Raw genomic sequence first — 19,646 nt, 5'->3', positions numbered from 1 at the left:
TAAAAATGTATGTGGTTAACAACACTTGTATCTAGATTTGTTTGAATTTGTAGGATCTATGAGAAAATAAAGTCTCACTCACTCTCAGTCTTTTCATCATGAATAATTTTTTTCAGGGCAAATTAATGTATGGTGTGGGGAGGGGGCTAAACTTTTGCTAAACGTCTTGTACTAAAACAGGACAAAATTATAGCATCAGAAAGCTCAGCTCCTGCTGTTTGGTCTGTAGAACATTGTAGTGTTAAAAACTACGTGTCCAATCGTACATCTTGGATGATTTAATGTAGATTTGTTACTTTTTTGGCGGAGGAGAAAGGCTGTCATTTTCTTTTTTCTGGAGGGTGCACCACCGTAGCCAACTACACAAACATAAGTAGCAACTTACCTAAATGTAGCACTTACTTCAAACTCCTTTCTCTCGGCATACACTTTCAGAGTTCTTCAGCAATCATGGACAGCGTCTTTATCACCAGATTTCGCTGTCTTAGCGTATTGTGTAAGAAAAAAGCACTGACGTGTTAGATGCCTTGAACTAAATATGATTTCAAACCTGGCTCGTTTAAACCATGTGACCAATCACAGTACAGAATGGGCAGCGCTTCTGTCACATGATTGGATAGACGTCACGTGGTCACTGTGCGCCACGTTTTCTACCTAACTCTCATCTCCTTGTCGGCAGGGGGCGCTCGTGCATGTGAACTATGATCTGCAAAACACTCATGTTATAACCTCACTCACTCACTTATAACCCCTGAAATTAAAATCTTCAGCTAAGATTATGAAATACTGGTAGTAGAAACGAAGACCTCGTTTATTTGTTTGTTTGGGGAGGTCTGTCTTGAGCTTCAAGCAGATCATTCTGTTTTTTCATTTCTTTCTTTTCTTTCATTTCTTCATCATGCATGGATGGAAAATGCAACAATTTCAGAATTCAATTTAAAGACATACAATAATGCGATATAAATAAAAAGGTGCAACTGTTGGTTTTGAACACCTTTCTGTCTGAAAATCTTGTGTTTTGGCTCAATCAACCTAGATGAGAGGATGTCAATAACAAATAGCCTGGTTACCAAACCTATCATAGGTCTCTAGTCCTACATCAGTCTTTCGAGGAGCTATAATAGGTTTGGTAACAGGGCTGAATAACAAAATCGACATCGACCGTGTTTCGTGATTTGCTTACTTATACGTCATTATGACTTTATAAACATCAATATCTCAGATGCATAATCATTGCAAAATAAGATATTTCAGACAGGTAAGGAATACCTGTTTTGAACACCTGTAGCCACCTGCGACCACGCCCACCCGGGTGACTTTCCCAACTGACCAATCAGGGCGCGATATTTCGGAATCGTCCCTCACGCACATGCGCTCTGCACCTCACATTTTTCCAAGATGGCGTTAGGAGAAGCATGACTAGCAAGCTTTAACCTGCAAACATGGCACGCGTTCAGACGGTAAGTTACGTTTTCTGTTTGTTTTAACGATGTATGATCGTTTTAAGACGATTGTAGAGATTGTTGGCTTCATTTTAGTGTGGTTTGTACAGCTCCAGAGGAAACGTGAGCCCGGTTATGCTCTCTTACATGCAGGCCATTTGGCGCTCACTGCCCTCCTGAGCAGCATATGGGAAGGAATGCTCTCTCGTGTTCCTGGGGCTATTTTTGTCACACGCTCGACTATTTACCCGTCTGTGTCAAGTCTGGGGTGTTCATCACATCTTAGCAGATTCTTAGCTTGTTCCTAGACGTGTACCCAGGGTTTAACAGGGGCCGAACGGGTCGTGTGAAGACGGGGAAACCGCCGTCTGCGTGAGGCTGAGAAACGCGGCATGGCAGGTTGCATGCTAAGGCGGCCATGTCTGCCATGTGACAGCCTAGAGAGCAAGAGAGGGACGGGACGACACTTCTGCCCCAAACTCAAATTTCTCAGCATGTTTACATACTAGCATCTCATTTCTTATGGAAATCTGGTGATAAGGCGGCTCGTAGGCGGAATCGGCATCCACGACAAACCTTGAAGAGATTGTTGGAGAATTTCTAGCTGCTCCTCCCCCCACCCGTGCATTTAGATGCACGCCCACGACCCCGCTTTCCTATGTGGAACTGGAACAGCGTGTGCATGCCTGTGGGTGGAACTTCTCATGCTTTGCCGATAACTTGAGCTATAAAGATGCTATAAAAATGTATTCTTTATGAAATAGATGGTTTATGATGATAAGACACTGTCGGACAGGGTAGCCACAATTTTCACTTTTTGTTTTTGCATCTGTTTTTGCATAATAATACTTTCCATCAATGTGCCATATCCTATTGCTGGTCAGCTGTTCCAGAAATTGCATAGCTTCAGATAACATTTTGTCAACATATTCATGTTTTCTTTCTGTAAAAACAGAGTTTTTGTGCAAAGTAAGCACTGTGTCTCTTGCCTTTTTTGTTCTACTTGTCACTGTTGAAATTTATCTTAATTTGCCAGAGTTCACAAATAAGATTGTTATCAATTTTCCCCAATAGGCAGTATAGTTTGATGTAGGTCGTTGATACCACACTAAATCATTGGTAATTTTCTTGTCACCAAAACACAATAATGTCCTTGGATAATGTATCTTAGTAAGTGCATTTGTATGCTCAGCGCCAATAGTTATAAACTCATGTAATGCCGCCCTTGGAGGATGATAATAATGTAATTGGCAGTTATTTTACGTGACAATAGTACATTGTGATTAGTACAGAAGACATCCCCACTGAATCATCAGCTAATGAGAACACATGGGTGTCCTATTGGGTCGGTAAAGTAGGTCATTATTACAGGTGTGCAAATATAATTGCCAGGAAGACTTGTTAATTAATATAATGCTTTGATCTGAGAAGTGGCAGGCAATACATATTGAAGGACAGGTTTGAGGTATGTGTAGGGATGGGTACCGGTTCAGCCGGACCAGTTTAAACCGGAACAACATTCAGGAACCGAGTCCAAAAAAACCTAAATGCGAAAACTGGATCATCGGACCTGATGATCATGTACATTTCTTTGAATAATCTGGCCATGGCAGGTAAAGATAATAACCCTGAATCAAACTAGATTAGGCTAAATCCATGTTTGTCTCTTTCTGTAACTGTGTTCAGCTTCAAGTAGGTAAACAAAAAAGTTTGCGGACTATGACTCATGAGGTTGGTACCGAGTGATACAGTAGATGTTCGCACTAGTGAGAGTGACCTGTACTTGTTTTTCGTGCTCCAAAATATATATATAGTACTACAGTACAATAATCAGGTTCAGGTCCAGACCTGGACCTGATCCTCTGAACCTGATCCAGACCTGGACCAGAATTTTCTATACAGGTACCTACATGTATCCCTAGTTGCCAGGCATATTGGTAGAAATGTTTGAAATGTAAAAACTTCTGTGGGTGAAGAAAAAACATGTTTCATGTACATGCACATTTCAATAAGTATAACCGATTGAAAAGGATAGAATCCTATATGCATATTGACGTGTGTTAGTGCACAATTGTTTGTTATTGGTTTGTAATGGTTTGGGACTTAAAAGTATTGTCACATATGACTATGAAGAAATTTTTGACTGCCAATCAAACTATGGTTTCATATCTGTTCTTACTGTACCTTTGCATGTGTAAGCCCAGCCTTGCTGTCTTTCCACATGTTCTGTGACTCAGAAAAGGAGTCAAGGACTGTCAGCATAAATTGTACAGAGTACTGAGTTTCTGATACTTTGAAGGATGCACTTTGACCTCCCCTTTTTTGTTGGGTTGAGAGTTAGGACTCACTGCCAAGGCCATTGCACACTTGCTCACTTGACGAGAGGACACAAATGTAGCCAGCTGCACTGTTTTGCAATGATTCAAGGTTGCTCGATCAGCTCGGATTTTGTAGATAATTTCATCAGGTTGGAAAGGGACTGCACATGTATAAGTAGTTTTTTAATGACCAGTGGGTTTTTATATCAGACAATTTGGTGGCCGATGCCCTGAAGAGTGAAAAAGATGACAGATGGTCACTGATACATCAAATCTGAAAAGCCACTGGTTGTTGTACAATGTTATACCAATCCATAACTTGGATTTTGTTTGACACAATTTTATCTTTGCTGATTATGGAAAGTTATGATACTAGATCTTAATTTGATATGGTGAAAATACATATATAATTGGAAAGTTGATACATCAATCTATTTTTTTTAACTAATTTGCTTTTAGTGTTAAAGCAAATTCTCCGGACTGGATTAAAAAAATCCAGTAAATTATAAACATAGCTCTCCCCATGTTGGAATTTGAGTCCTGCAATACTATCAGGACTAGCAGGAGTTAACATCAAAAGCTCGCATTTTCACATAGCGTTCGCATGATTGCATCTGACTACTAGTAATTGGTTATTCATAACATTTGGACTGGGATTTTTTCATCCACAAAATTGCAAGTTTCACAGTCTGTTTCCTGTGCACAGTGTCTCACTGCTGTATGCAAATTATAGCCTTGTGAAGTGTATAATCTCCAAGTAGTTGTCATTTGTGTTCAGATGTTGACTATATTTAGTGCTGTAATTTTCCTCGACGGACCTTACTGTGAGTACCACCTGTGAGCAGCCCTTTCAGGAAAGGTGTCAATATTACCTTGTTGGGGACCATTAGGCCATCGTTTGACCTAGCCGTTTTATTGGTGACATGCAGCGACTGGATTGAACTGGATGAAACTAGCTCAGACATGACCAGTGGGAGAAAATACATCCTGCACATGGCATTACAAATCAAGGAAAAAGACATTGAGGCAATTTTCTTTAGCAATTACTTCTAGGTTTGCTCCTTTATGCACATGTAAAGGAATGGGATAAATTAACTTTTGTTGTGGGCGGATCATTGACCTATATTTTAATTGTTTGTTTATTGTCCTATAAACTCTAATTAGAACCGAAGGCAGTTTTTACACACAAATTAAAAGCTTTGACAGAAATACCTGTTTGTGTTTGTAGGTAAACCAGTTATTCAGACATGTCTGAGATATACCTGCACTAGTTCTGGTAATGGAAACAATGATGAGGATGTATGCCCTCCCTGACCTGAATAAGATGGATACAAAAAACATGGAATTACTTTGTGTTACATTTATTGATTACTTTGAATGCATTGAAATGAACTCACATCATTACAACTGCACAAGTGTATCTGTTATTCCTCAGTAGTGCATGTAATTTTCAGTGTTACCTGCACCAGTACAGGTATGCAGAAAAACAGTATTTCGAGCCCTGTGTTTTGTTCTGCAGGTTTGATATATGGGTTAGTGTTCCTGGGAACATGTACATGTAAATCACTGACAAATGAGTTATCATTCGAAAACAGTCTGTACAATACTAAAGGACAAATCAAGGAATAAACAAAGAATAAAGTACAATCAAGAACTTAAACCTCCTTGGTACATTATGCATAATATTTTATTGATCATTTTGCCCATTTTTCGTTAGGTAGTGCCAATCTTTATTTTTCTAAATCTTTCATTCTTAAGATTATTCTGTGAGATTTGTGATATGTTTATGCAAATCTTCCAGCCGAAAACCAGGTCACTGAGCCAGATTGAACTTTTGACTTCTTGCTGGTCTGGCCAGATTTACTTGGTAAGGCCACACCAAGTAAATTTTATGGATGACGTCCGCGCGCGCATTGATTTTGGACTGTTCCTAGAAAAAAAAACAAGAAATTTCGCCTCCTGTAACTATGACCAAAGAGTCACGACAGTGCCGCAAATCGTCAGATTGACGTGAAACCCGTAACGCCAAAAGCCTGTGCCTGGTTAAATAATGAAAACAAAAATGAAAAAAAGAAGGCACTGAAAAAAATCCTGTCAATAGTTCCAAAAACGGCACTGCTGACAGGACGGCCCTGTCAGCAGTGCAATATTTCTAATCTAGGCATCTTGTTTTTAGGGCCCTTCTTGTTTTTTTTTTCGCCCTCTCGCATTAGATTTAGGGTCTCCAAAGGACGTCATCCATAAAATTTACTTGGTGTGGCCTAAAACCATGCCAGAGAATTACTGGTGAATATGCTGGCATATTAGGATGGACAGAATTGGGTTATGTTTAGTCAAGTGTATATCCTGTCTGTTCTAAAATAATGGATCATTTATCATTGTACTTAAAAATTGTCTAACTTAATTACATGTTCCTGTCCCAAGGGACAAAATGGTAGCATCTTTCTACATGTACTTACCTGATTAACATATACAGACCAGGTGTATGTAGGTTATATTTATGTACTTTTTAGTGTTTCGCAGATTTCACAACACTTTTAATTTATCAATAGTTCAAAACTGTGCATGTAAATGTAAGGAATATGCAGTTTATTGTATGGAAAATTGGCAACAATCCTTTATTTTGAAGGAGATCTCTGTAGGTCACTGATTTCTATGATGTCTGATGTCTATATTGGCAGCATTTTTTTAGTTGATGTCTAGTAAGACAACAGCAATTGAAGCCCAGAGAATCCAGTTTTAGTGTTCTGATATTGAACAACGTTTTTGTTTTAGGACCAGTTGACTTTTGGGGACTTCACGACTGGCCTGAGTCCAGAAGAACACAGCCGAGTGTGTGGTATCCTCAGGGCACAGTCACCCAACAAGAGAGTGGAGGTGAGGATTGGACACTTTTGGATAATTCAATTTGACTTAAAGGCCACACCAATTTAATTTGCTGGATCTCTGATTTTTTGGGGAAAAAATATGAAACGACAGGGCGAGAAAAAAAAATTAAAATAAAAACAAGTCTGGGCATCCTATTATAGCCGCAAATGCTATGATGGGACCCATGAAGTCAACACAAAAGGCTAGGTTAATATTCAAACAATGAATTTTGAACTTTTAATGAAACCATTGCATTGATAGACTGTAGCAACTAGGAAGAAAAGGACTTTCCACAACTGTTGGGGGCAAAATATGAGCATTTTTGAGTTGATTTAGAACCAGAATCTTTTTTTTTAATCAGAAAAAGATGAAGAGGCGAATCCGAGAATCAACAAATTAAATTGGTGTGGCCTCAAGGATGTTTGGGTTAATCCATATATCCATGTGAAGGACAACCAGATAAAATATGTATGTAAACATAGCTTCCTTTTGTATTGCCTCTTTTGTGTTTGTCTTTTTTTGTTTGTTTTGATCTGATGAAGTGTTGAATTCTCCCTAGTTGCCCTGGGAAGAGCAGCACAGAATCCTGGTGGCCACCGCCCCTGCACCCACAGGTATAGTTCCTGTTTTTGTCTGAAACTTTGGTTTACTTGTCAGTGAGGCCTAGAAAAAAACGTTGTACTCTGTTTCCCGACCTATCCTAAAAAAACTGCCGACCCTGTACTTTTTTGGGGGACAATAAAGATGTCAGATCTTAGAGCTAAAACAGGTTGATAAGCTGGAAAAAATTAAATTAAATTTTTCGAGCTGATCAACCTTTTCTAGCTCCAAGATCTGACACCTGAGTGATAAAACGTTGTACAATTGACTTTATAACATTGACATTGAAAATCGAAGTGTCCTCATGCAAGTTTTATTTTAAACTGTATTGTTGTGTAAGTTGGACGCCTATATAGATATCAGTGAAGTAAAAAGAAATAAAAAGACAATCCCTACCTACCAACCCTAATTTTTTCACGACTGAAACAGGAAACACAACATTTTTTAGGCCTAATGCTTTTGAACACACCACTGTCACTCCTGTCCATAGGAACTACTCTTCAAGCAGAGGTTAGGGTTTTGGGTTATTTTTGGCGTGTTTCTAGACTTTTTTTATCGGGGGTTCTTTTTTGCTCTGGAATTTTTCTTTCACCCAAATTGGGTTGGGTGATAGAACCCAACCCAACTAAGAAAAATTCCAGTGCAAAAAAGAAACCCTGATAAAAAAGCCTAAAAGCATGTTAAAAACACCCCAAAACCCAAACCTCTGCTTGGAGAGTACATAGGAACCACTTAAGGGACAATGGCCACAGTAGATAGCAGGATTCTCAAGGCTTGTGTCAGTGGCCACATGAAAAGTTCTCATGGATTTTAATGTGAATTTTAATGATCCCCTACGTAAACTTACTCGCTATGCAAACCGCATTGGTCGTAAATACCTACTGCAATAAATTCGCAATAAAGATTTCGAAGATTTCAAACACCTCCCACAAAAAAAAGTTGCTTGACAGAAGCAAAAGAAAATTTCACCATGAAAGTGGAATGGAAAAAAAAGGTGTAAACTCTATTGACCTAGAAACAGGGCAGTGATATTTGAACACAGTGAATTGATATTTCCTTAATCCCAGTACCAGGCCGCACACAGAGGGGTTTCAAATATAGCACTCTGCACTCATCTGACCTGGCTTCTATTTCAAAGGAAGTTGACATTTGTATACATAGCACTGATCGGTTGGGGTGGGGGATTGGGGGGTGGAGTTAGTTCGCAAATGTCAAAGGTAGATGCCCTACATTTCTAAGTCGTTACTATTACTGAAGATACAAACAAGATGAACATGAAGCAGTCATGATACAAGAAGCTGAGAAATTGAAAAATGTTGTTTCTGTAGAAAAAATAACACCATTGTTACTCCGTGAAGGAGGTCAGGACCTCCGGACGGAGTGTTGTAATCGGCTGATTTTTCATGTTCGCAGTCAAAACACTGGGTTCTCTTCGTGTAATCGGCACGCAATTTTATACGCCGTCTGCGGGCATGCCCGTGTTGATGCACGAATGTGTATTTTTGCCGTTGCTGCTTTCGCGGTCAATGTAATATCGCAGACGCACCCCTACAATTACGAGGCGAATTGGAACGGTCCAGAAAAACGCGTTGTTTGGAATAGCGGGGGGGGAGGTAAAAGTTCATGCAGATACGGGGTGGTTTTTATAAGTGGTTCCAGATGTTTTTGCCCATGGTTAAGAGATGCCAAGTTTTTTGGAAGATGTTCGCAGCCAAAACGCATTCTGCCGTACGTCGCATATCTGTGTAATTTCGCATGTGGTGTTGCATTATGTCCGGGATGATGCACGTCTTTTTATTTTTACCGTAGCTGTTTTGATATTGGAGTAAATGGTTATTTTCGAAACATCCCTACTTTTACAATCCTGTGGAATAGACCGTAGGTTTAGGCAGTTGTCTGGTAGCAGAGGTACTGTAAGCAGATATCCTGGTTATCTGGCCGGCGGTAGTAACACTCGCGGTGCTTACCGCCACTGTTGCTGGAATTTGGCTTGTTCCAGGCGCGCTTAATTAGGTACAGGCACCGTAAGACGGTGGGGCTGTCTTTGTTACTAGACACGACCATGATAGTCCGATCTTTATGTGAATGCAATGATTGTGTGTGTGTAATTAAAATGAAGTTAGAACTTGAAGCACAGTATCTTTACACGCCCTGGGAGCAGTAATGGATTTAGCTCTTTGTATGTTTTATGCTTGTGACGCGCCCTCATTGTATTAACCCACGCTCCTCCGCAGCGTCCGCTAGCGCGCTATAATTAAATCCACATCTGGGCGCGCGGCGGGGTCCCCAGAGCAACACAGTGCGGAAGCATTAGCGTGTATTTGTGTCCTGGGGCCGAGAACGCATTTTGCGCAAAGCATGCTGGGTAGCAGAGTGAACTGTCCTGGGGACGAGAGTTTGTGGCGCGGGCGGAGAATGCCAAAACTCCCTCCGTGGCTAGTTCCTTCCGCGACTAACTCCCTTCTGGGCAAATGTAGAGGGATAACGGTACACCCTCATAGCGTCACCAAATGAGGTACTTTGTAAAGGTCCGTTTCATTTGGTATATATTACCATTGTGACAGCATTTTATACCCCAAAATAGGAATCTTGCGTCTTGTTTTAGGTCCCGATAGTAGAAAGAATGCAGTGTACATGTATTCAGATGGCCGCCGTGTAACGTTACGTACTAGCGAGCGCGCACGACAATACCGCCAGAGTAGAGTAGGTTATCCTAACCCTTTAGATAGCGCAAAGAAAACAAAAACGACAGATTTGCATTAAAGAAAGTTTATTTTCCATAGCCTGGGCTAAGCCACGATCTATAACCTATGGCTTCTCCACGGGCGCTGGGGACGAGCGTGGTATTAACCGTTGCCTAATTATAATGTCTGCACAGTAGGTCTGGCGTTGACGCTTGGGATTTTGTTGAAATATATAAAACTTCACGGAGAATTGTCGCCTATGGCTTCTTGTTTTAACTTGTGCATGAACTTGTACATTTAAGAAACATGCTAGCCTTACTGTGTACGTACTTAGACTACTCAGAACATATTAAAGGCTCTAGATATGACAAATTCCTGCAGTTTTCCAAATTGTGGAGTCGCCACAAGTGTTATCTGTCCCTAGTGTAGCTGACAGTCTAGCCCAACTGTACACACAGTGGGGCCACAGCAAGTAAATTTTATGGGTGACATCCTCCACAAACTCCAAATCTACTGCGATAGGGCAAAAAAAAGCAAGACAGGCCAAAGAAAACAAGATTCCTACATTTTCAAATCTTGGAATCGTAAACCTTGTTGGACAAGAAATAATACCTAATATATGTGTTAAGTTAAGTGCCAACTATTACAACATCCATTTGTCACTGAAAAATGAAAGTTTTCAATTGATATCATTGTACAAATGGTTTTGATTCAGGGGGAACATCACATATAAAAGGAATGACATACATCACTTCATCAAAGTAAAAGACAAAACAATCGAGCCTTGTGTTTTCCCCTTCCTTCTTCATATTTATCTGCCATCCACATTAGGCATGGCAACAGACATATTTGTCCATTTTTGGCATGTTGACCACTGTCACAGGGCAACAAAATGTCTTCTTTTTTTCAAAAATCAGGCAAAAATTAATGAGCGCAGTGATGACATCCATAAGAATTACTTGCTGTGGCTTAAGTCATAGTTCCAGATTGGTACATGCTTCCATTTTGTGGCATGTTGACCACTGTCAGAGGGCAACAAAATTTGTTTTTTTTTCCCCAAATCAGGCAAAAATAAATGAGCCCGGTGATGTCATCCATAAGAATTACTTGCTGTGGCCTAAGTCATAGTTCCAGATTGGTACATGCTGGCTAGCCGGCAGTAGGGCTGGAAATAGCCGGAGGTATCCCCCTGCATGTCACCCCAGTGGCAGGTGGATGGCAGGAAATAGACACTGGGTCGGGATGTGCTGCTATATTTGTACATGTTGGAGAGGCACTTGGCAGGGCCTAGTGGGGGACTAAAGTTCACAGGGTCATGGCAAATAACCACATGGCAGAACAGCCTGCCACAGACTAGTGCATACATTTTGACATTTGTCAGTTCATTTCTTTCTTTTCATAAAAACACTAGGCAAGGAGAATGATACATAAAAGTTTGGTCAAGTACGAATACTGATGAATACACAGTGTAGGCATTGCTCTTTTTATGACAGTAGATTGTATAATTATCCCGCATGATTATCCCTTTCAAAGGTTCAAGGATCTAATTAGTATGGCCTATATTTGACTTGAAAAGCAGGTTGCTATGAAAAGAAGATCACATCACGTCATGTGTTGTGTTATTATGGCTAGCAGAAAGCCTGTCTATTAAATTATTCATTTATATCTTGACCTCAATTTAGTATTGTTTGCTGATATTATGTTGTCCTTGTTGCAGCCATCCCCGAGGTTTCAGCAGTAGAGGACCAAGTCGCCCATGCGCCTGCGCCAGGCTATGTAGACTCCGCCCCAGCTTCCCTGCAGCAGCAGGATTACGTCCAGATCTCCGCCAACCACCGCGTGGATTCATCGTCAGAGTCCAGCTACATATCGAGTTCCGACAAACAGGGATATTACCGGAGCCCCTCAGACTCTGTCGCTAGCAGCGAGTCGGAATCCGTGCAAGGAAAGGACACAGTGAAAGACGATAGCAATGGAAATGGTAATGGTAATAATATTAACGGAAACGCCAAACCAAAGGAGAGGAGAAACAAAAAGAAGCGCCCGCCGAACTATTACAAGGATCTTGAGGCAGGATCTGCAGAGACAGTTGTTACAGATGTTCCCGCGCCGTTACAGAGACCGGTAGAGAATCACGTGGACGTGAGACCACAGAGAATATCAGAGAGCTCGGGGCGGTTGGAGCCCGTTGACGCGAGTCATCAACATGTGCCTGTGAAAGACGTAGCGATCAGCAATGTTAACGTTACTTCCCACTCTAACGACGTGCCTGCTAGCCCCCTTCAGGAACCTCCCAGGACTATTCTAAAAACAGTTGGGGATTCTGAGATCAAACATAGACCAAATGTAGACCCCATTGTTCCTTCTCCTAGCGTAGTGGTCGTTCCAAACGGACCCTTGTCACCGTTACCAGTGCCAGCAGACGTCGCCAAGCCCTCTGCTGAGGACACTCATGAAGTTAGCAGTCATTCTAACCCAGCAGGGGCAATAATAGAGGAAGAGGCTGGCGGAAATGTGTCAAATCCTTCCCAAGAGGCAACTGCAGCAACAGTTTATTCCCACAATGCAATGGGAGAGAGCCAGGAAGATGCAAAAAGTGAGGAGTCTGTCAGTCAAGGAGATGACGGCCAATCAGAGCAGTCTGTAAATAATTCAAATCCACCTGCTGTGTCCTCTCCTCCCCCGGCCACTCCTAAAACTTGGGCTGGATTATTCAAAGGCTCAAGGTACCTGTGAAAATTGATCAGTTTGGTTTTTGTGAATGATTAAAATTTGAGTCTTTTCTACCAGCAACAGCAGGCTGTAATATTGTTTTTTTTTCCCTCTGTTTACTCTTATCGCTATATCGTTCAAGCTAAGTTACAGAATGTTAATTCTGTTCCTCTTGTTCGCTGTAGTAGTCCACAGATGGCCCATAATGCCCCTCTAGCTTACGTGGCACACGTGGGGAACGACGAGACTGCGCCCGCCAGCATCCCCACACCAGCCCAAGGCCCCACAGGTGAACCCCAAGCCAAGCTTGCTGAGAAGATGGTTGTACCCCCAGAAGACGATGACCACATAAGGGGCCTTGGAGGTTGGCACTCAAATTTTTATCTGATACAATGTTCAAGTAGGACAACGTAGGATAGGATAAACAAAGGAGTGATAATATTTATAGTTTCTGTTACTCTTAAAGTCTTCAGGTGTTGAACTTTTGTATCAGTGCACATTAGCTGGAGGCGAAGAAACTGTTTTGTCCAAAATGCTAATGAATAGTAATGAAAATTGCATTGAAAAAGTACGAGAATTGTTTGGGCATTTGTCATATTGTGAGGCCTTGTGACAAACATGAATTGTGTAACATTCTCTTATTGTTTCCCTTCCTCAGAGTACCTACTGGACCCCAAGGTAAGCCACAAGCCAGTGGCCCTGCAGCCACGTGGACTGGTCAACAAAGGCAACTGGTGTTATATCAATGCCGTATCCTTCTGTGTTTGTGTGGATTCAGAAACAACACATCCAGCTAACATGCCCACAGTTACTAATGTGGATCTAGATCTATAATGTTAGTGTTTTCTGCTGTTTTTAGGTTTTGATGTATCGAAGTCAATAGTTACACATTCACATCATACATTCTTTCAGAAATAACAGGGTTGTCCATGTGGCTAAGTAAATCTTATTTGCTTTTCGATGTTCAGAAATAGCAATTCTGCTCTTGTGTCTGTGACAAGTTTAAGCCTTGACCAACCCTAACAGACCCTCCAGGCCATGGTAGCCTGTCCCCCCATGTACAACCTCATGAAGAACACGCCCCTCCCCAGCTCGCCAAACAAGAGGGGCCCCACTGCCACACCAATCCTGGACTGCCTGTGTGTATACGCTACTTTATTGTATTATTGTCAAAGTTTTCTCTCTGGTATTCATTCTCTTAGAATCTAGATATTAACTTAAGAAATTGTGACATGGCTGGTCTTGTTTTAGGTCTTACACTTGGTGCTTACTGGTATAGGTACATGTATGGTAAAAATCATGCCAATAGCTAATACGCTTGATATGCGATACGAAACGGTTAAAAAGGAAGTGCTTTGAGTTAACTTGTTTTGTTCTGTTTTACAGAATGGAGTTCATGGGCGAGTTTGGATCCATGCCTAATTCTCAAAAGACCATAGGTCAGTGGAGTTCAACTTTTAAGTTAGTTGTTAAACATTCGAATGTCTACTTCCGAAAAATAGTTTCATCAGGTTGGTAAAGTATAGAATATACATGTAGTTTTCTTTTACACAACCAAGCTTGTCTCACCTTGCTTACATATCGCAAGGAGAGACAAACTTAGAAATGTAAAAAGAAAACTATATCCTATTTAAATGTTTTCTTTGTCTCTGATGGTGTTATTACAAAAAGTGCAGTAGTTAGTCTGGTGTAATTCACTTGAATGATGTTTTTCTTTGTGACACAGGTATTATCATGAGATGATATGCTCATGCTCAAGTTTTTATACATATTTTATGAGTAATCCTATGTCAAAGTCAGCTTTTGCAAAATCCCTGCTGTTGTTACAAAGTAAGTGTGACTATTAACGAGTGATCCTTTGGTTTCCCAGCTGGTAAGAAGCCTGCCCAGGACTTGAGACCAGGAAGCCCGTTTGAGCCGACCTACGTCTACCACATGTTGTCTCTTATCAAGTCCACGCTGTCTTCCAAGGTTAGTAAACAAGTTCTGTTTCCAAAATACTGTATTTTCGTGAAGGAAATGAATATGTATTAATACATTTCACCAGGTGTTTCATGCCTGGCTGTGACACCTCAGGAAAGTCATGGTTTCCTACATTTTGAGAAAAAGAATATACTGAAACCCACATATTTACTAGTAAAGAGAATTTCTTGACTTATTTTGTATTTCTAATTTGAAGTTTGTAGTTGAACTTACGAGAGTCACTTTAGTTTCTGTTGCATTAACAAACCCTCTATAACTGTACTGTTGATTGGCATTCTCATGCTGTACACAGTAATAGGTAAACAATTGTTTGTTTGTTTGTTAGGGTCGGCAGGAGGATGCAGAAGAGTTCCTGTCTTGCGTGTTGAATGGCATCCATGAAGAGATGCAGGTGGCCATGAAAATGGCACAGAAAGGTAACACTACAATACACATACAGGCAGCAGAGAGTAGTCCATTATGCTCTGAGTAGCTGAGGCAAGGCATTTAAAAAACAAAAGAGGCAGATGTTTGCAAGCAAATGCAATATATTTCACACCACCTCCTTCACCATTCAAAAATGGTATGGAGTAAAATATGTAGCTGTGCCTCTCCCTCTCCACTGTTCTCTGGCGTATCACAATTTTACCTTTATGGTGGTAAGAAAAAAAATCCTTCAGATACAACTTGGCAAAAAAATGCCCATGGTGTAATGGTGAAGTGTTGATCATGGTTCTCCTGGTATAAAGAAAATGTTCTTGTCTTTTATTACAGATAACCAGCCTAAGATGAACGGTGAGCTGACACCGAAGTCTGACGGCCCTGCCTCGCCGACCCCACGAGAGGACGGAGCGGTGGAGGGATACATGAGGGAGCAGGAGGAGGGTGATGAGGACGAGTGGGAGCAAGTGGGACCAAAGAACAAGTCCACTGTCACACGGACTGTGAGTTCTGGTCTTCCTAAGTCGGTTTGTAGAGTTTTAAAGTGTGCATGAGTAGTGTGGTGCATTGTGGTCTAATGTTAAAGTTACAGGCCCTGGCCTGTACAGTAACTGTAATTCCTGAGTTTGTCACTGTACCTTTTATGTTCATGGTTTTTACAGTCACTTCAAAAACTTGTCATTGAACTTGTCATTATTACCATTATCAAATCTTTTGCCCCCCCTCCCAACACTGTGGTGTTCATTTCCTCAGACTGCAAAATTTTGCTACCGTGAAGACAAAGTCAGTGAATTACACTAAAATAGTTCACATATGGAATGGAATTTAGTTAGCATACTGACAGGTTTTTTGTCCATTCCTGTGCTCAGGCAAACTTCGTCAGGACGCCGATATCAGACATCTTCGGTGGCCAGCTGCGCTCCATCTTCCACCAGCACGGCACCCGAGAGTCCGCCACACTGCAGCCTTTCTTCACACTGCAGCTGGACATCCAGGTTAGGCTGTTTTCCTTTATTAGTTCCTTACAATTAGAATAGAAAGAGGCATACTTACCGAAAATAGAATTGTTTTAAAAAAATTATGACATCCAAACACTACAATGTAAATGAAAAACTATGAACATTTTCTGTTTTTCTTCAGTCTGAGAAGATCTGGACCGTGAAAGATGCCCTGGAGGCCATGGTGACTAAGGAGACCATCCATGGGTACACATGCTCCAAGACCAAACAAGAGGTGAGGATTGTTGTTTAAGAGCAGGATATCAGTCATGTTGCATTGAAGTCCTTTTTGTAGGGTGTTTGCACTGACTTATGGACTTTGGCGTAAGTATCATGTCGCGTGTATATGGTTAACATCCCATCTGTAGTTTCCAAATGTTATGTGGGAAAAGATATCTTCTGCAACAGGCAAATTTCTGATGCAACGTTGACCAAAAATCCAACAAAAACTGTGACAATGGGGCTTTTGAGCAGGCGCAATACGTTCTGCTGACGTGCTGGAGTGATGTGTATAGGACTGTGTGACCACGAATTATGTCGTGATGTGTTTGAAGGTGGAAGCGTCGCGGCGGATGATGATCGAGGACCTTCCCCCCGTCCTGGTCCTGCACCTCAAACGCTTCGTCTACGACAAAACGGGCGGTTCTCAGAAGGTACAGAAGAGGGTGGACTTCAACATCGAACTGGACATTAACAAAGGTAGGACAGGAGAAGAACTTAGTACTTCATATGACTCAAATGTGGGAGAATAACTTTTTTTAGTTTTTTAAGAAAGTTTTTTAGGAAAGTTTTTGGTGAATGTTGTCTTTATGTTGACGTTCTTGTGTTGAACATACCAGTTTTAACTAGTGTTGTAAATTTCAACCAGGCTAGAAGTAGAACACCTTATGTAGAAAAAAAAATGTATAGAAAAAGTGAATGTATGTATTTTCTTGTTTCGGATCAGAACTGCTGTCCCCTGCGGTGAAGAACAAGCTCCACCAGGGCCAGCGTACGTACCGCCTGTTCGCCGTGGTCTACCACCACGGGAAGAACGCCACGGGCGGTCACTACACCACCGACGTGTTCCACGTGGGCATCAACGGGTGGCTCCGCTTCGACGACCAAAACGTGAAAGTGGTGACGTCCCAGCAGGTGATGAAGTACACCCCTCCACGCGTGCCATACCTCCTGTACTACCGCCGCTGCGACCTGATCTGAGCCACCGCCACCTTTCAGTTCCAAAATGCCAAAAAAGTGTTTCTTTTTTAAACGGCATTTCACGGTCGAACTTTGGACATTGGAGCTTGAGCCCTCCAAAAAGTACATAGGAGTTTGAGATCTCCAGAAAGTATTGAGGAGCAATGAAGCTGCTTTACGTGACTGCAGCGAAATGACTCGAATAGTTTGAAAGTTGACACTTTGCTCTGAACGAAGATTGACATTAATGCTGCTGACCCACTAGAATGAAGACGAGCATCTAATCATAATGCAGCTATACGAACTAGAAGATACAACAAGCAGGCGAGAACGAGAGACCAAGATATACTGGAAAGTGATTATTAAGTGTAATTCCATTGATGAAGGAGTGTCGGTGCATTGAAGACTTTTGTACGAGCTTGTTTGTTTTGCCTCAAAACGTAGGATCCGGACTTTGGCTTGTAATGGTGCACTGCTCCTTAGCATGGAACCGTAGAGATGTTCACAATGGATGTCTTTACAGTTGATAAATGTAGATGCTGTACAGTATTTGAAACCGGACTTCATGTAAGGACGGAACTACTCTATAGATAAGAGATTTTCCTTTCAACTTGCAGTTGAGTCGTCTATGGGGCGAATCAAATTGTCGTATTTAGGAAGATCCAATTTTCTTGGAAAAAGAATGACACTTTGAAAGATGATGCCCAAAAGTTGCCACTTTTTCCAAGGACGTAGATATGTTCAGACAGTTGATCATGGGAAGGTTTCAGAGAACAGTTAGTGTAAAAGAATGTTGGCTGTCGAAGATTGGGGTTGCAAAAGTACTCATTGACGGAATATAGTGTTCGAGCGATAATGAAAGACGTTATCGTATGCCGAAAGTTGATTCCAGCGAGCTCCATACTTGGGTGTATACAAGCTAATGTTTGTTGCAAGTTGCAGCTTTTTCTTGCCACCGAGGCAACGTTTTAACACTGCACAGAGGCAAACATTGAAATACTGAAACTTAGATGCTGCCATTGAAGGTGAACTCTTGTGTGTTGCATTGTTGAGCAGCCAATCAGTGATTTAAAAGTAAGAGACCAGGCTGCCCAAGCCTTAGCAAAAATGAGCTCCAGAGTTTGGCACACTTTTATATTTTGTACCAAACAGAATGGCAAGTAAGCTTTGGAAAATGCATTTAGGTAAAAGACAGCATCAGCAGAGAAAAGGCAACACTGTCCTAAGGACTATGTTAGATATACATTTTCTTTTTGTACGTGTCTAATTCAAAAAGTGGTCACTCTGTTAATGTGGCAAATATTTTGCCAGTTGTGTTTCTGAGAATTTTCAAAGAAACTAACTGCTGATTCGTACTGTTAAAATGACCGATAAGGAATATTGATACATGAAGGCCTGAGACTAGGTTGATTGAGTTGTATATGCAGAAATTTACCATTCAGCTAGCAATAATTTGCTTGTAAGGAGAGAAAGGATGATTTCTCAGGTGTTGTCCAAAATCTCAAAACTGCTGTGCAATATAAAGCCCTCCTTTTGCATAGGATTTTTTTTTATCACTTTATTCTTTTTTTTATTGTTGAAAATGTCATCTGTGCCTGTCAAACCCAGTTTTGCATTTGTGTAATGTCCACTTTCTTGTGATTGTCACAAGTTTTGCACTCTCCCAAAACAGCTACCAACACAAATACAAGACAAAAAAAATGTCAATTTTACATGAAAATTGCACACCTCGTGGTCCAGGTCACGAGACATTTTTACCTACATTAGGATGTTTAAATATCATTCTGTGCTAGCCTAGTGGTTGGTTAGCATTGGTTACAGGAGAAGTTTACTTGAAGTTAATATTGTGCAAACTTGTCTTCAGGTACAAAATGTATTAAACATTAAGGTGTTGGATAAGTTGTATGATGTTCATAGATAGTGTACTCCATTCTTCCTTTTTTTTCTTTGATAACCACTGAAAATTTTGTTCTTGATGTGTATTTCTGTCAGCACTGTTAATTAACGTTATTTCTCTCACAGCCTTACCGAGTCTTTGTGTTTAAAACGAGTTCTTCCTACGTACTGCATGTCACAAAAAGTCACGTTGCACATGACGGCAGCTTTTGTACCTTTTTGAGATGAACACCTGACGTTTCTGAACAAGATGTACAGATTCAGAGCGCCCAAAAAACCGCCGCTTACCATTTTTTGGGAGATAGTATCGAATCAGATAATTATGAGACAATGCTTGTAGAAAAAGGGCAAGTTATATTTGCTATTGCAGGGCAAAGATAAAACTGCATTGTACAATACGTTGACAATGTGTATTAGGTGACAGGGCATCTTGTGCACATTAACTTAGATTTAGCATATGAAAATGTTATCAAATGGTTGTTACGTGATGCCCTAGGAAGGTGAATAAAATAGCATTGCTTTGCAACCTGTCTTTGGTAAACCTTA

General features: G+C 41.0%; 1 protein-coding gene across 2 annotated transcripts; it reads left to right on the top strand.

Annotated features, from left to right (window-relative positions):
- The first annotated feature begins 1,359 nt into the window (after positions 1-1,359).
- LOC109473807 (ubiquitin carboxyl-terminal hydrolase 10-like) lies at positions 1,360-19,623 on the top strand. 2 transcript variants are annotated; one of them, XM_019773876.1, is made up of 15 exons: positions 1,360-1,460; positions 6,536-6,637; positions 7,188-7,242; positions 11,630-12,638; positions 12,810-12,988; positions 13,283-13,374; positions 13,651-13,763; positions 14,011-14,063; positions 14,495-14,595; positions 14,933-15,023; positions 15,361-15,530; positions 15,897-16,022; positions 16,168-16,260; positions 16,580-16,724; positions 16,972-19,623. In XM_019773876.1, exons 1-15 carry the CDS (start codon positions 1,443-1,445, stop codon positions 17,223-17,225), a joined length of 2,601 nt encoding a protein of 866 aa, XP_019629435.1. In that variant the 5' UTR covers positions 1,360-1,442; the 3' UTR covers positions 17,226-19,623. The 2 variants fall into 2 exon arrangements, with proteins under 2 accessions (XP_019629435.1, XP_019629436.1); XM_019773877.1 differs by having other exon boundaries at positions 12,813-12,988; positions 16,972-17,225.
- The last annotated feature ends 23 nt before the right edge of the window (positions 19,624-19,646 follow it).

The sequence above is a fragment of the Branchiostoma belcheri genome, unplaced genomic scaffold (assembly GCF_001625305.1).
Source record: "Branchiostoma belcheri isolate BF01 breed outbred unplaced genomic scaffold, Haploidv18h27 scaffold3, whole genome shotgun sequence".
Taxonomy (NCBI): Eukaryota; Metazoa; Chordata; class Leptocardii; order Amphioxiformes; family Branchiostomatidae; genus Branchiostoma; species Branchiostoma belcheri.
The sequence above is the reverse complement of the archived record's forward strand: the minus strand, read 5'-3'. Positions and strand labels throughout refer to the sequence as shown.